The sequence below is a fragment of the Trichomonas vaginalis genome, chromosome V, assembly GCF_026262505.1.
Source record: "Trichomonas vaginalis G3 chromosome V, whole genome shotgun sequence".
Classification (NCBI taxonomy): Eukaryota; Parabasalia; order Trichomonadida; family Trichomonadidae; genus Trichomonas; species Trichomonas vaginalis.
Window position 1 is genome coordinate 16,862,773 of NC_067207.1, and position 15,682 is coordinate 16,878,454.

The 15,682-nt window shown below is 36.1% G+C and overlaps 10 protein-coding genes and 3 pseudogenes across 13 annotated transcripts, besides 2 other annotated features; 4 read left to right on the forward strand and 9 right to left on the reverse strand.

Moving 5' to 3' along the window:
- Nucleotides 1–15,593: part of a mobile genetic element that runs on past the window's edge.
- TVAGG3_0350550 (uncharacterized protein) lies at nt 76–660 on the reverse strand (the record flags this gene model as incomplete). Its single annotated transcript, XM_051231067.1, has 1 exon — nt 76–660. One exon carries the CDS (start codon nt 658–660, stop codon nt 76–78), a length of 585 nt encoding a protein of 194 aa, XP_051100797.1.
- TVAGG3_0350560 lies at nt 683–971 on the reverse strand (annotated as a pseudogene). The gene has a single exon. A coding segment is annotated over exon 1 (289 nt).
- Nucleotides 1,768–2,376, forward strand: TVAGG3_0350570 (uncharacterized protein; the record flags this gene model as incomplete). Its single annotated transcript, XM_051231068.1, has 1 exon — nt 1,768–2,376. The coding sequence occupies one exon, from the start codon at nt 1,768–1,770 to the stop codon at nt 2,374–2,376; it is 609 nt and encodes a 202-aa protein (XP_051100798.1).
- Nucleotides 2,405–2,605, reverse strand: TVAGG3_0350580 (uncharacterized protein; the record flags this gene model as incomplete). The annotated part of the gene is made up of 1 exon (XM_051231069.1): nt 2,405–2,605. One exon carries the CDS (start codon nt 2,603–2,605, stop codon nt 2,405–2,407), a length of 201 nt encoding a protein of 66 aa, XP_051100799.1.
- TVAGG3_0350590 lies at nt 3,384–4,110 on the forward strand (annotated as a pseudogene). Its single transcript has one exon. A coding segment is annotated over exon 1 (727 nt).
- On the forward strand, nt 5,291–5,669 carry TVAGG3_0350600 (uncharacterized protein; the record flags this gene model as incomplete). The annotated part of the gene is made up of 1 exon (XM_051231070.1): nt 5,291–5,669. A coding segment is annotated over one exon (379 nt), but the record flags the coding sequence as incomplete, so codon positions are not given.
- TVAGG3_0350610 (protein of unknown function, DUF4108 family) lies at nt 5,763–6,152 on the reverse strand (the record flags this gene model as incomplete). The annotated part of the gene is made up of 1 exon (XM_051231071.1): nt 5,763–6,152. The coding sequence occupies one exon, from the start codon at nt 6,150–6,152 to the stop codon at nt 5,763–5,765; it is 390 nt and encodes a 129-aa protein (XP_051100801.1).
- TVAGG3_0350620 (uncharacterized protein) lies at nt 6,934–7,038 on the reverse strand (the record flags this gene model as incomplete). Its single annotated transcript, XM_051231072.1, has 1 exon — nt 6,934–7,038. A coding segment is annotated over one exon (105 nt), but the record flags the coding sequence as incomplete, so codon positions are not given.
- TVAGG3_0350630 (uncharacterized protein) lies at nt 7,482–7,892 on the reverse strand (the record flags this gene model as incomplete). Its single annotated transcript, XM_051231073.1, has 1 exon — nt 7,482–7,892. The coding sequence occupies one exon, from the start codon at nt 7,890–7,892 to the stop codon at nt 7,482–7,484; it is 411 nt and encodes a 136-aa protein (XP_051100803.1).
- Nucleotides 9,294–10,095, reverse strand: TVAGG3_0350640 (protein of unknown function, DUF4106 family; the record flags this gene model as incomplete). Its single annotated transcript, XM_051231074.1, has 1 exon — nt 9,294–10,095. A coding segment is annotated over one exon (802 nt), but the record flags the coding sequence as incomplete, so codon positions are not given.
- On the reverse strand, nt 10,097–10,821 carry TVAGG3_0350650 (uncharacterized protein; the record flags this gene model as incomplete). Its single annotated transcript, XM_051231075.1, has 1 exon — nt 10,097–10,821. A coding segment is annotated over one exon (725 nt), but the record flags the coding sequence as incomplete, so codon positions are not given.
- Nucleotides 10,854–12,633, reverse strand: TVAGG3_0350660 (annotated as a pseudogene). The gene has a single exon. A coding segment is annotated over exon 1 (1,780 nt).
- TVAGG3_0350670 (uncharacterized protein) lies at nt 14,608–15,486 on the forward strand (the record flags this gene model as incomplete). The annotated part of the gene is made up of 1 exon (XM_001289617.2): nt 14,608–15,486. The coding sequence occupies one exon, from the start codon at nt 14,608–14,610 to the stop codon at nt 15,484–15,486; it is 879 nt and encodes a 292-aa protein (XP_001289618.2).
- Nucleotides 15,496–15,593: a terminal%2Cinverted (terminal inverted repeat of Maverick-3 transposon ID:TVAGG3_0350510).
- Nucleotides 15,594–15,682: the final 89 nt, after the last annotated feature.

Below are 15,682 nucleotides of genomic sequence, written 5' to 3' on the forward strand. Positions count from 1 at the left end.
GGACATCTGCCATTGAGTTTGGCTTCGGTGCTTGTTCGGACATCGAAAAAATGAAGTGGTTTGAGAATGACGGTTTTACTTCAAAAAGCTTGTTATGACGGTTATGTCATACAACAAGTTTAAAATAATATCTTGTTCTTCTTCTGAACGTTTGTTGTCTCTTCCGATAAAAGTTTCGAACATGAGAACCAAAAAACGTTTTTTGAGATTGCGGAAGAGTTCAGGCAAACGTTCATATTCTGGATATGTTGGGAGCAGTTCAAAACATCTGAGCTGACTTTCGGACAAAATTGGGACAATGTCAGAAAATTCATCTTTGGTCGGACTGCTTGAAGGTAAGTCCCTTACATGTAAGTAGCTCTGGTAAAGTCTTCTCATTTCTGCTAACTTTTGGAGTATAGCTTCGTAGTTTAGAAGTTTTAATTTTAATTGTCTTATTCCACTCTTTACTTCTAAACGGTAACTATCCATGAGGTCAAGAGTAGCTTTGGTAGCTTTAAGTGGAGCTATCTGTTCCTTGACTCCTGCAATTTTGGTTGCAATTGTGGTTTGAGCTCCTTCAAGTTCGCCGTCTATGTCGTTCTCAACACCTTCAACCATGGCTTGAAACTCTTCATCGGTCCATTGAGATTGGTGTGGGACGAATTTAACTTGCTTCATTCAAAAAATGAAAAAAATGTTTTTACTCAAAGCGTGCCATGTATATGGCTATAAGAAACTTACCAGAAGGCTTCTTCTTCACATGAGTCTTTGGCAACTTGAGTGTTGGTGTTGGAGTTGGAGTGGTCTGGAATTTCAATTCTCTCTCGAGCGCAACAACAGATGTCAGAATAACATTCCCCACTGTCTTTCTTGCCACCATAAATTGTGTATTGACCGAACTTGCATTTGCAGGAAGACCGGTCAATACAAGGTTCACAGTTGAAATAGTTGTACACAAACCTGTTGAGTACGAGTGTGAGTAAAAACATAAAAAAAAGTGAAGTTAAAATGAGATGTTTACTGAACTGGCTGAAGAATTGGTTGGATGTCGCCTTCTGAGGTTATGAAGAACGGCTGTCCAGAGTAGTGAAGTAGTGCTCTGAGAATTTGTGTAATTCGTGGAATTGGGCTCTCACGATATGGAAGTAGTATCCAAGGACGTTTCATGAAGAACTTCAAGAGGGCTTCTTTCTTCACATCCTTAATATCATCGAATGCAGTGCCTTCTGGAACTTGAATTGCAACACCTGTTTCAATTTCCAACTTTAAGACACTATTCTTGGACAACCAGAAGCCAATGGACTTGCTTGGTTTGCACTTGCTGAGATATTCCTTCACGGTTTCATTTACCTCAATTAGATAAATTGCTTCGTCTAAGGGGTCAAGCTCCATACTGAGTCAGTACAATATTGTACTTTTTCAAGACAATGTTGTACTTTTTCAAGACAATGTTGTACTTTTTCAAGACAATGTTGTACTTTTTCAAGACAATATTGTACTTTTTCAGAACAATGTTGTACTTTTTCAGAACAATGTTGTATAAATTCAGTACAATGTCTCTCAAATTTGAGGACAGCTGTACTTTTTCAGAACAAGTCTTGAACTTTTTCAGAACAATGTTGTACTTTTTCAAGACAATGTTGTACTTTTTCAAGACAATGTTGTACTTTTTCAAGACAATGTTGTACTTTTTCAAGACAATGTTGTACTTTTTCAAGACAATGTTGTACTTTTTCAAGACAATATTATATTGTTTCAGAACAAAGACGGTTAAGACACAAACGAATGTCCGACGTCCCACCTACTGAACCCGTTCCACAGCCAGAGGAACAGCATGCTCCAGCACCACAACAGTCTCCTCAGCAACCTCAGTTCCAACAAGGACCTCCGAATTACTACCAATTTCCACCTCAAGGTTACTACCCACCACAAGGCTTTCCAAACTACCCACCACAAGGCTTTCCAAACTACCCTCCTCAACCCATGCCTTACTTCCCTAACCCTTGGATGTTCATGTCAAACCCTCCACCCCAATTCCAATCTCAATCCCAATCGAAGAGAGACCAAGAGTTCGAAGAAGGTCTGAACCGTTTACGCAAAGAGTATGCCACAGCCCCTATGGAAGATGACAGGCTTTCAGTCTCTTCCCTAAGGTCGACCAATTCGACTCGTACCACAGATTCGGTTCGTGACCGTGAAGACTACCTCAAGCAGTCTGAGAGACTCTTCATCTTACAGCCATTTACAGTTGGAGCTCTCAAGAACATGCGCAATTACGAAGGTCAGACACCAGCTGGAGACCGCAAAACAGACGTACTCGCAAGAGCAGTCCAACTGGTCAAGACAAAGACTGAGATAGTCGACTTCATTCTTGCAGCTTGCCCATACAAGTAAAAAAATAAACAATTACGAGTTAAACTTTTTACTCTTTCTTTTCTGAGTTGTTTAGAGCTGGTTTCTCTTGTAGAAACCTTTCGTACTCTTCCATGGTCATGTAATTGCGAATTTGGTACGCAATTCCAGGTTCGTTGTTTTTGAACCTTACGTATGTAACGCTTCCATCCTCCTCAGGGAAGTAAGCTGCTAACATCTGACCAAGTTTTCTCGGTGACTCGGAGCTCATAAAAATGTCACTTTTTAAACGTTAAGTTTTTAGTCTTATTTTACCCTTTGTTTGTTTGTCAAGGTAGTATTGGAGTGCAATTTCTCCAAATTCTCTGTGTCGGAGTTCTTCAGCATTTTCCAAGGTGTACCTGGAGAACTCAAAGAAGTTGTCAAGAACATACTGCCATGCTGCTCTTCTGAGTTCGTCGGTATTTTGGAAGTGTTGCACCTTCGAGTCTTCGGACATGAAAAAAATACACTTTTTCTATTAAACCGTTTACAATTTGAATTTTGTTGCTGAATTCGGCAAAAATATATTTTAGGGTAGAAGGTTAGATATAACCTCTTTTCTAACCTCTTTTCTACCCTCATGAATTTTCATGAATTTTATACAGAAAATGCTTGTTTTGAGGTCGAGCCACTTTTGGCTCCACCGTATTCTTTCAACCAAAACTCATGAATTCGGCAAAAATATATTTTAGGGTAGAAGGTTAGATATAACCTCTTTTCTAACCTCTTTTCTACCCTCTTGAATTTGTCATGAGTTTTCCCGAAATAAAAAATAAAGTTGGTTTTTTTAAAAAAATATTTTTTATTTTTATTGTAAGAACATGTTAGCAACAACAGCACCAAACTCGTTAGTCATGAACCCAACTTCAATGTTAGTAGAGATGAAAAGCTTCATTCCTTCTTCATATACTTTCGAAACAAAAATCCAGAAGATAAAGCAAGAACTTTTAACAAGTAATTTAGACTGTAGTGCGAAAGATGAAACAAATGAACAGTATCTTTATGAAATGCAGGATATTATTGACCATTTACCCAAATTGCCTGAAATCCAACAACAAAAGCTTACTATTCCAGAATTCGATGAAATAGAAGTCAAAGCAACTGACTCAGTAGAAATAAAGAAGTTCATACGAAAGGTTAACTATGAGTTTCTTGGATTTCATTGCAACCACAAAGTCATGGACAAAGATTGCGACATGGTATATAAGAACATCTCTGACATATAAATCTGAAGAGTTTAAGACCTACGACAACTTTGTTTCGTTAGTTGCTGAATGTGTATGGCAGATAAGAGATAAAGATAGAAGAGGTAAGATATGGAATGAACAGATAAAACCCGCAACTTTTGAGTTAAAGAGAGCAATTGACGCCTTAGTCATACTAGCAGGTAAGATTTCAATGTACAATGCTAAAATGAACCCGCAATGTTCAAAATGTAAAGCAGCAATGAGGAAATATAACTACTCCGTCAAAGAGATAGAACGTATGCGAAACGACTATGCTGACTTAAAGAAAGAAGTAGAGAAACCAGCAGAAGATAAAATGGACATGTTGACATTTCTGAACAAAAACTATCCAACAGCTGACGATTTCCTTCTTTCAGATGTCAAGAAGAAATATAAAGAAACATTCGGCATAGTTAAAACATTCGATGTACTGACAGAAGAAATAGAAGCTACGAAATTGTTTAGAATTTCACGAATTCACAATGTTTACCATGTAAAACGCTTATAAAATAACTGGGGTAGAAAAGAGGTTAGAAAACAGGTTATATCTACCCTTCTACCCTAAAATATATTTTTATTGAATTCTGAGTAAAATTCTGAGTAAAATGACATAAGATTGCTTCTCTCGGAAAACCGAGAGAAGAGATTCCGTATGAAAATCGTGAAGAACAGCGAGTAGGGAAGAAACCCTGGTCGCCAAAACTCATGAAAACAGTGAAAAATAACAGAGTATTTTGACAACTTCAAACAAGCAGAGTAAATGAACCATTTATTTTTCAAGCTTGACTTTTTACAATTTGAACTTTGTTCGCGTAGATGTGAATTCTGAAAGAAGTATGAGGGTCTTGTATGACTTTGTACTTCTCCCATAGTTCATGTCTGTCAAACTTACCTGCCATGGACTCTTTCATAAGTTCCATGAAATCGTCTTCGGACAATCCAGGGAAAAGTATGATATCAGTAAGTATTCTTTTAACATCCTTACTTAAACTCTTTGCTGTCTGTACACAAATGACAACTGAGATGTTAAAGTGCCTAAGTTTCTTAAGAATTCGACACATGTCTTGTTCTCTGTTCTTTAACAAAGGATGAGAGGCGAAATCATCTAAGATAAGAAGACATCTGTGAGGGTAAGTCTTCCAATCGTAAGATTGCAATTTCTTCGAAATGTATTCTATCTCTTTCTGTTTGTTTCTGAAGTGTTTCTTCTCTAATATTCTCTGCATTTCCTCATTTGGGTCTTTAAACTTCGAATTTATATACTCATTTATAGCATTGTACTTCAAAACTCTTCTTTGGTACTTCTTTATCCAATCTAACAACTCAGAGTCTTTTATACATACTAACTTAGACTTCTTTATAATATCTTTGAACGAATTGACGGTTTGGTCAAATTGACCAGAAGTACTACAAATGACAACTAACTCATAGAATGGGTTCTTCTCATCTAGTTCTTGTTGTTGTGCAGCCATTTTAAGATAAGTGAAAGTCTTGCCCGACCCAGGTGGTGCGATTAGACCTGTTATACCATTCTGAGCAAATAAGAACTTGTCATGTATGGGTTTTATCTGAGCATTTTCCAACTTCCTCTTGTTCTTCTTCAAAACATTCTCAAATTTCTTGTCAATGTCAGCAAACTTTTTTTCTAACATATTTTTAGAAAAATTAAAATTTTTATCTTTTAGAAAATGTCTAGCGATTTCGCTATCTATATTCGAGACAAGCTTTTCGACTCTAAAACTTCTGTCGACCATAAAATCTTACATAGTGTAAACAAGAAAGGTGAATTTGTTCTAAAGTTCTGTTTCTGGGAATATGACAAGAACCATAAAACATTACAAAGAGCAGTCTTAAAATTTGTCAATGACAGACTTGTTGACAGAGATGACGCCGATTGGAAAGATGAAGTCCAACAAAAGTTCTTAGAATGCAAAGAAGGCACATGCGCTGTTCTTGAAGATGAAATAGAAAACAGAATAGATGAGCTATTAAAGGACAAAGAACTTTTACATAAATATGGTTCTGAGAAATTTGACATAACTCCACCAGAGAAGAAGAAGAAGAGAGAAAAGAAAGAAAAGAAAGTAGAAGAAGAGAAGAAAGAACCTGAACCAGTTCCAGAGAAGGTGAGATATGACATGTAAAAATAAAATTTTATTTTTAGAACATTTCTGGGTCAATGTCAATGTTCTCTTCCTCTTTAGGAGCAAACACTGGCTTAGACTCTAAAATCTTTTTACCCAATTTACCTTGAACTTCAACTATCTTAGACTCATAATATTCATAGTCGTCTGCTTTCTTTGGTTCATAAGGTATAACAAGTTTGTATGCTTTGCCTTCTTTAAGGTTTGAGAACCTTCTGTCAAAATTTTCTTTGACTGCTAACAAACCTTCTATGTCTAAGTCTTCAAATTTCGCACCATTTTTAGTCACAATAGCAAACTTAACTGGTTCGATGTTCCAAACTTTGTCAAATGTAGACTTTTCAAAATGGTAGAAGTAAACATTCAAATATATGAATGGGTCTAGTTCTTCTTTAAGTCCTGACATATATTTGTTGACTGAAATATATTTCGTCATCTTTTCTATCGGATAAAAAAATATTTTTTTAAAATTTACTCAGAAAAAATTTTCTTTGTATATACGCCATTCTGAACATCTAAAAGATTTTTGACATTTGCCAAGAATGTTCGTTTAGACGCTGCCATATAACCATATTCTTGACAATATTGTTTATATTCATCGTACAATGACCTTTCATCTAAACACTCAAAGTTAGTCTCATCTATAAACAGTTCATATACACTCTTGTTTGCTTCTAACAATGTTTGTCTTTCTTCGGTATGTGGAATTTGTCTTGGATTGAACTTTGAAATATCTAATGTCATGAAATATGAGAACAAGTGGTTGTAAAAGTTAGGTGTCAAAGTTTCTGCTAAGTCGTCAAAATATTCTGTATCTTGCATATGAGAATCTGACGTTCTGACAACTACATATCTTCTGTCAGAACTTTCTAACTTCATCGGAACAACATTGTTTGAAACCATGACGAAGTTTGCAACATTTTCACAAACTCTTTGGTCTCTATACTTTCTTTCAACAACTCCAACTTTGTCTGTTATAAGACTCTTCAAAGCATCTGAGTTTAAAACCTTTGTTGTATCTATACTTTGAAGTTCGTTACATACTATAAGTTTCATATTCTCTATTGAAGAGTTAAATTTACCGCAGATGTTTTCTAAGTTTGTCATATTCGGGTTCGAATAGCCCTCTAACAGTTTGCATAAGATATCTGTAAAGAAAGTGTTCTTACCAGTTCCTTGTTTTCCAATTATAATGAGAGCAGTTTCATTTTTAGCACTTGGATGTTGTAAGATGTTTGCAAACCAACATAAGATATACTCATAGACTCTTTCGTTTCCATTGCATATAATTTCTTTGACATGGTCTAACCAAGCTTCTATAACATTTTCTTTCCATTCTACTTGTTCGTATTTATATCCAGTGAAGATAGAATAGAAGTTTGGAGATGGTGTATAGAACTTTATACCACGAACTGAAAAATCTTCTAACTTTGACAATAAGATATCCCAAGCATCTAACATCTTCATGCCAACTTGTACAACTTTTATTTTCTTAAGTTTCTGTCTACATTCTTGTTCTGAAACTATGGTTGCTCTTGGTTTGTTAAAGACAACATCCCATTCTTTCATAACATAACATTCTGGGGCAGAGTCAACATAAATGACTAAACGTTTCAAATTCTCGACTGCTTTGTTATAGTCTCTAAATGGACACATATTTCTGAACGCTTGGAAGTCATAAAAATCTGAAACGTCTATTCTGTACATTTTTATAAAAATAAAAAAAATATTTTTTTTATTCTTGACTTTGTTGTTGCATTTGTTCCATTTGTTCCATTTGTTGCATTTGTTGTTCTTGAGCTATTTGTTGTTGAAGTTGTTCTTGTAGTACAATACTTTCACCAGTTGCATCTTCCAATTCGAAACTTTCTGCCGTCATTGACAAATACATAGGACATAAAAGTTTTACAGGAACAAAGTTTGCGTCAACTAAGGTTAAGTTTATGTTTGCTAAAGTGTTTGAGTTTACTAAAGCTGAAAACTCTGCATTCGAATGAACAATAGGCAAACCAGCAGAGAAAGTGTTGTTTATACGCATGAGTATCTTTTGGTCATAGTAGTTTCTGTCGACATTCGAATAACACTTTGAACCTAAGTTTGAAACAATATATAAGATTGGTGTACTTAAAGTCAATGGAACAGACATTCCTTGTATGACACCTTTTCCTGTTATAGGAAACTGTTGGTAGTAAAAACCAGATATAAGTTTTGTATTATAGCTCATATCGTTTATAGTAAACTCAGTCGGACATCCAAACATAATGAAACCTGCTCTAGTTGCAGCACATGTTACATCCGTCCTTAAAGTATTAAATAAGTCAACAAAACCTGTTGGTGGTATATCTGAGTAAGTATCTTCAAAGAAGTATTTTTTACCATTCACAACAACAAAGTCTTCTGGTGTCAAAAGAGCAAAACAGGCTTTAGTCGTCATCGTGTTTAAGGTCAGTTTACAATATCGTCCTTGAGGACTTTGTAAGTTTGTTGTTATAGAATTATATGACTCAGGGTTTTTAGTCGTAATAGTATAAACCACTATGTCTTCTGCCATTTACTTAGCAAGTAAATTTTAATGAAATGTTGTGGTCGTCAAATATTTTTATGACGTCTGGGAAACTATATTTTAAGTTCAACGTTTCACCTCCTTTCATAACGTATATCTTGTCAATGACATTATATGAAACACCACAGCAACTAACGTCGGGTTCTATTTCTTTGATGTTTATATCGTCTGCCTCTGTCAAAAGTTTCAATAGTTCTTTCAAAATTTCATGAGGTGCGATGACATATGAGTTCACTTTTACAGGGTTGTGCTCACCAAGTTTAACATTATACCCAAAGCTTGACAAATCTTCTCCTGAGTTTTAAGTTTGTCTTTAAGTTGTTGGTAGTCGTTTCGAATATCTGCAACAGAACTTAAGTCTCTGCTAACTTCAGGGTATGTTGGTTGTTCTTTTACAGGAACTATTGTTATACCATCTTCGTCTTCGTATGGTTTCCCCACTTCAACATCTCTTTCTTTGACATTGACAACAACACTTTGACTGTTTGTTTGAGTTGGTGAATTTAACTTCACATCTGCCACCGCCATTAAACCTTTTGAAACACTTACGCTTCTATTTTTCGGAAATGACATTTTACTTAGAATAAAAAGATGGACGTATTCGAGTATCTCTTCGAATTGAAGCAGAACAAAGTTTACACACACAAACAATACAAATACATTGACAGAATAGTTCTTTACACAAACAATGGAAAATGTTATAGAATAGCAGTCTTTGCTGAACCAAAATATTTTCATAAAGCAAAGAAAGTTGGTATAACTGAAATGGTGAAAGTTCTTGAAGCAGACAAAAATATAACAACAAAACTGACCGATATTTCTAAAGGTAAGTTTATAATACAATTTTATGTCAAAACTGGCGTACTGTCAATATTTGACGGAGAGAAGTCAGTTCAAGAACAACTTACTGACCTGCTGCCAAAATCTGCTCGATGGAAGCTGTCGTTATGCCAATCTGAGGAGCCCCAGCAGGTTTCATCGAACGAATCTTCAAAAGAGCATCTTCCGTGAAAAGTGCTATTGGTTTTGTAAACTTCTTTGCTTTCAATTCATTTGGACCGTCTCTGTCACCAGTATATTGTATTTGAACTGTACCAACAGTTGAAATACCACCCATAAAGTCTTCTGAGTCAGCAAATGGAATGCCAAGCCAAAAGTTTGAACGGTCTCCATTTGTATATTGAGTGTTTTGAGCTCCTGTATGGGTCCATACTTTCACATATGGCATAATAGAACTTTGCATTTCAGGGTTAATGGTTGTTGTGAAGTTGTTGTTAAAGTTCATAGCATCTAATGTCAAGTTGTATGACCTCATATCCTCAACTGTAGAATATTCTTCTCTTGGATAATATTTGCCATCTATGTTTATATGATATTTAATACCAGGGTTGTAGAAGCAAGAATAGTCATTTATAGTTCGTCTGAAAAGAACAAACATAGTATCTGCATGTTTCATTGCAGTTGTTAAAGCAATATCTGTTCTTGCACCTGGGTCAGCACTTTGGTTTCCAACTTCACCTGCAAAGTCTTTGACAGATATTTGGTGTATAGGGAACATAAGTGGAACTGCAATATATTTGGCAGCTAAAGCATTTGAAATATCTGGGTCCAACATATAGACTGCAAGTCTGCTTTCTATTCTCTTGCATTCAAACTTTTCGCATGTGAACTTAACTGGGTCCCAAGCATCTCCAGCAGCATTGAAATAATAGTTTACTTCAGTGTTGAGGTTTGAGAAACCAAAGTCTAAGTCAACTTTGTTTTTGCAAAAGTCGGCGAATGACATTTTATTTGTTCCCACTACTTCTGTAAGAGTGAATGGGTCTTGTGTTGGTGCAATGACTAAGTTATTTTTGCTTGGAGTAAGTTCGATAGAAATTTTTCCTGCCCAGTTTGGCAAGTATCTTAAAAACCTGAAGATGAGGAAAGATGACAAAGGAACTCTAAGTTTCAATTTTACTTTGGTTACTGCTGCTGCAGTTTGTCCAGAAAGGTTAACATAAACTCCTGGAACGTTAGGGTCAAGTCTTCTTATTTTCTCAATAGTTGCATACTGGTCTGTTTGTTCTCTAGCTTGTGGTTGTACTGAGTTTCTCAAAGCGAACCATTCATAGTTTGCCCATGTTACTGTTTGAACTAAGTCAGAGTTAGAATATATCTTATATCCCATGAAAACTTCTGGAGCATATTGGTATCCGACATAGAAAATTCCATTGCAACCTTTCTTGTCAGACAACTTGGCAGAAGGTTTTATTTCAATGTCTTGTTCCACGTATAAGAAAGAGTTGTCAATAGAAATTATATGAAACCTGTCGCAAGCAATATCTACTGTTGTTGAAGAACCTTCTCCAAACTCACCTACGTTTCCATAAGAAACAGCAGTTGTATATTCGTAAGTTCCAGGAACTATTTCTGACCTTCTAATGGCATTGTCGCATTCGTTATACCATTCGGAAACATTTCCATTCATGGCATCCAAAACTGTTGGCGTTATATTCTGAGCGGCGTACATTTCATATGAGTAAAAATATAGAATAGTTGGATTTATATGTCATAATAGAACCCACGTGGACCAAGCTTTACTTTCTTCCTGACTGAGTTTTTAACTCTTCTTTTTCCTTCATTGCCCTCTGCTTGAAGTTGTTGCATCTTTGCATTATGTTCATCTAGTATGTTGCAAATTTCCCATGTCCTTTTTGCCTTTTGGCTCTGGTCGCCCATCTCAGGTAACCTATATCCTAGAAAGAGTTTGTCATAGTCTGTATTTGAGTCTTCGCGTATTGTTTGCATGACTCTTTCCTGAGTTTCTGGTTCAAGCTCTTCAAACAGTGCTGTCCATATGGAATAAGCTCGTTTCCAAATATATGTTTTTGTAGCCATTCTGGTTTTCTTTCCATGTTACCAACTATATCTTTTGTGAATGGGAAAGCTTTTACCCAATCTTTCAGTCTTGCGTCGTTTATTTCTGTAGTTGGTTTTATTTTGTCAAGGAACATGTTTTTCAATACTAACATTTCATTTGGTACTGTCCATTTGAGTTTTCTTAAATATTCATCCCTTCTCGGTTCATTGTCTGCAAAGTAAGTTTTTATGACATTTTGTAAACTTTCGTTTGCAAGGTCATGTACAATAGGTTCTCTTCCTTCGCTCTCCCTAACTTTCTTTCTAAACTCTTCACCAAATATACCATCTCTATGGTTCTGTGTAGTTCTTTGAGATAAATGTTCTAGAACGTCAGGTGTTATATTTCCATCAGCCATGTTCATTTCATACTGGTCAAAATATCTGCATCTTTCATATCTTTCAATGGCATTAAAGCCGCGCTGAAAATACCAGCTATATCTGGTTCACCATTCACTTCCATTGCGTCTACAACTTCTTGGAATTGTGGTTGTAAGTTTATGAACCACCTATCTGGATTAGCTTTATGACCCCATCTCATTGTAGTTCCATCGTCTGCAGAAACAAAAGTAGGTTTGTTTCCATCTTGGTTAGGTTCTGAATGAACTTTAAACAATGTTTCATTTCTATATGTTTTCTTGAAATTTAACCTTTTATTTTCACCGAGTTCATCCGAAGATTGAACGTTAAATGCTCGTAAGTAAAAAGGGTTGTTGTATTTGTGTACATTTTTTTCAGTTCTTCCATTCTATGCTGAATATTTTCATCTGGTGTTGGAGTCTTTTGTATGTCGGCAAACATTTTTCGATATTCTTCTACTATGTCAGCCGAATTTTTTTAGACTCTTGGAAATATTCCATATTCTCCGCATACTCTTGTTGAGGGTCAAGATTTTTCGGCTGTTCCAAATCTTCATCTAGTTCTGTGAAGTTAGTTTCCAAAGGAGACTTGTTCGTTTCCTTCAGGCTCTTCTAGCTGTTGTTGCTGAACTATTTCTTCCATGTCTGGTTGTATCTGAACTTCTTCCTGTGGAGTTTTCTTGTACCTCATCTGCTGGCATTTCATATATTCCGAGACCGTTTTTAACAAGTTCCCTATTTAAGTCATCTGCATTCATAAGCCTTTCTTCTTTCGTTCCGTCTCTATTTTTTACGCGTTTCATGAAGATAGTTGAATCATCATTTAGCTCTGACACCAAATATCTCGGAGTAAATTCGTTCATGTCATTTGGATGATATGCTATTAAATCATATCCCTTTGCGAGCTTGTATTTTCCAGGTTTGAAATTATATCCGATTTGGTGTTGAGCCATAAAGCTAAATAGGTTCGGGTCAGTATTTCCTTCCTTGAACTTTCTAATAGCTTCTTTATATCTGTCACTAAAGTCAAGAGTATCTGGGTAACCATAGTCTTCCTTAAGCATTTTTAAGAATTCTTGGTTTCCTTGTTCTCTACTTCTTTTATGTCCTTGCTCTGTTTGTGGTTGTTGCTGTGCAGTGTTTTGAACTGTTGGTTGTGGTGCTGGATTTTGAACTGTTGGTTGTGGTGCAGTGTTTTGAACTGTTGGTTGTGGTGCTGGATTTTGAACTGTTGGTTGTTGTGTTGGTTTTGGTGCATGCCTGTGTCTGCGTCCATGTGACGATGTAAATGTTTTAGGTAGTCCTGGTGCAGGTGCTTCTCTTGGAGGGTTTGGTGGTATATAAGTTCCACTAGCTAGTATATATAAGTCCCACAACAGCTGGTATATAAGTTCCCACAGCTGGCACATATGTTCCATCTGCAGCGTAATGTCCTACCTGACTTTTTCGTTTTTAAAAAGCATTTACTAGGTCTGTTTTGGTCTGTTTGTAACTCTTTTTCTTGACTTTTCACAACAGTTGCTCTAACGGCGTCATAGGCACTTTGAACTGCCTGTCTCGTTGCTGCATCTGTTATTTTCGTCATATTTTGTGCTACTTCTTTTAACTCTTTGTCGAAACCTTTCAGACTTCAGTTTTTTTCCAGATGAGAAGTCGTTCACTTGTTTCACCTTACTATGAAGAGCTTCGAAGGCGTTCTTAAAGTCAGCATTTGTTAAAGCTTCATTTGAACTATCTTCATCCGCTTGTATTTTTGTCCTTATTGACCCTATGAGTTGGGCTGCTTTAGCGTTGGCTTGGGCATCTAACCAGTCATTGTTGGCTTTTTATATATTTGCGCTTTTCATTGCCTTTTGCATAGCCGCGTCGTTATTTTTACTTTCTTGTGCTAAGTTTTCATACTGTACGGTTTGGTTTTTGCAACTGTAAAAGTTTTTCTGCCTTTACATTTGCTTCAACTTCTTTTTTATACTCATCGCTATCCATATATGTCTTCAGGGCTTTTTGTTTTATCTCTTCATCTTTCAGTATTTTATATTGAGTAGTATGGTTTTTCAAATTTATGACATCTTGTTCCATTTTTGCTACTTCTGCTGCTTTTTCTGACACTTTTTTCGCATATTCCTCTGTACTTAGTTCTTTCAGTTGTTCTTCTTTCTTCTTTTTCTCTACGTTTAACTCATTTAGTTTCTTTGTGTGTCTGTCATATTCTATAGTTTCTTTTCGTTTTCACTTATTTGCTTCTGTATGTCTATGTTTGACTTTTTGACATCTGTTATTTGATTTTTGAGTGAACTCAAATTCATTTGACTTTGAGGGTTATAAGCTGTTCCGTCTGCAGCTCCACCATAGCCTGCCATTTTCGCTTAAAAGTGCCGCTCTTAAACCTCCACTCTGTGCACCAACAACTCGTTTAAAAGCATAGGATTGCTTGACATTTGTTGCAAACATAGTGGGGTCATTCAGCATTTGTTGTTGCAACTGTTGTTGTGGTGTCAGTCTTACTATTGGATGTTTCAATGCTCTCTTCCTCTTACGTATATTCTTACGTAGCTTACGTGGCATTTTAAGTGAAGTTAAAAAAGCGGTTTTGACAGATGTTTATATGACACTTTTTGTTCAGCACAAAAAAACTACTCGGTCAAAGTGTTGTCAGTTTTGTAAAATAACCGTCCTATCTCATTCTATAAGGGGAAAGTCTTCTCAAAGTATACTTCCTTGGAACGCCTGTAACTTTTCCTGTAGCGACGATAGACCCTTACTTGTCCAGACAAAGCTGTACTATTTGAGTGCTCTACAAAAAAGTCAACGGCGACGACTCTCAAAAACCGTTGTGTAAAAAGTTTTACCGTTGGACAAAAAAGTATATATAGAAAACAAAAAACGTTTATAGTTCATTCAATATTTGAGATGGAACGGTTTGCCAACGGTAACTATTAAAAAAAAAAAAAAAAATAGAGGGGGTTTACCGTTGACGAAAACGGTTTATTTTAAACTTTTCTATGAGTAGTCCGAAAAAAACAGTTTATTTTTGTCTAATGGAAGCCAACATTAACAATTCTCAACCGCTAACCAAAGCCAAAGCCCCACAACCTCCAAGAACTGGCACAGCTGTTAGAATAACCGCCAAAAAGTCTAACAGCGAATTAAGAGAAATTCTTCAACAAATTTGCTCTAAATATCTCAAAGACGCCGAAGAAAACACACAACCAGACGCTATATACAATACTCAGTTCTGTGAAGTTCTGAACAAAGCAATTGCTAGTTCAATTGAACTTACTAAGACAATTCCAAGTCCAATTGAGCTTAGCGATGTCTTAGTTCAGTATTTTCCAACATTTACTAAGCTCATAATGTTGAGAACTTTATACCAAGTTCGTCAAAATCTTCCTCGTAACATCCAACGGTCATTCGACAAGACAATTGCCGAATTCCAAGTCTTTAGTTACGGATATGACCAAGATGAATACATTGACGAGTTCGGAGACAACTGTACAAAATGGTTTGACTGCTATACGACTACACAATTTGAATTCGACTTTCTCGAATTCAACGCAGCAACCATTTATATCATTGCTCTTTACCTTTCCGAACAACAACAAGACCTCGCAGATGGAGATGTTGTTACTGTCGTCATGGAAACTCCTGAACAATTCGGAAAAAAGAAGTCTCTAATTGCCAAATTTGTTCCAGGACATCAGCTTTTCCAACGCACAGAAGTCTTCTGTATTCCTGGAACTAAGTTCTTTGTCAGGAGCGAACTCAAAGAAAGATATAATGTGTCATTCAATTACACATTATATAATGTCTTCGACCCAGAAGAAGACTTCTTCCCAGAAGCAATGGAAGAGGAAGAAGAAGAGAAACACGAAGAAGAGAAACACGAAGAGTCCTCCGAATTCACACCAGAAGACTAACAATTTTCCGAATAAAAACCTCATTTTATACTAAACATCTTCGGGGCTAGAAGGGGCGCAGCCCCTGGAAGCCCCACTACCTTTTTTTTTTTTTTTTTTTTTTTTTTATAGGGTTGTTAAAAATATCAAAAATTAGCGTTTTGAAGACACCATGGTGTCTTATAATTTTCCCTTCCTTATTGGCGTGTAGAAATAA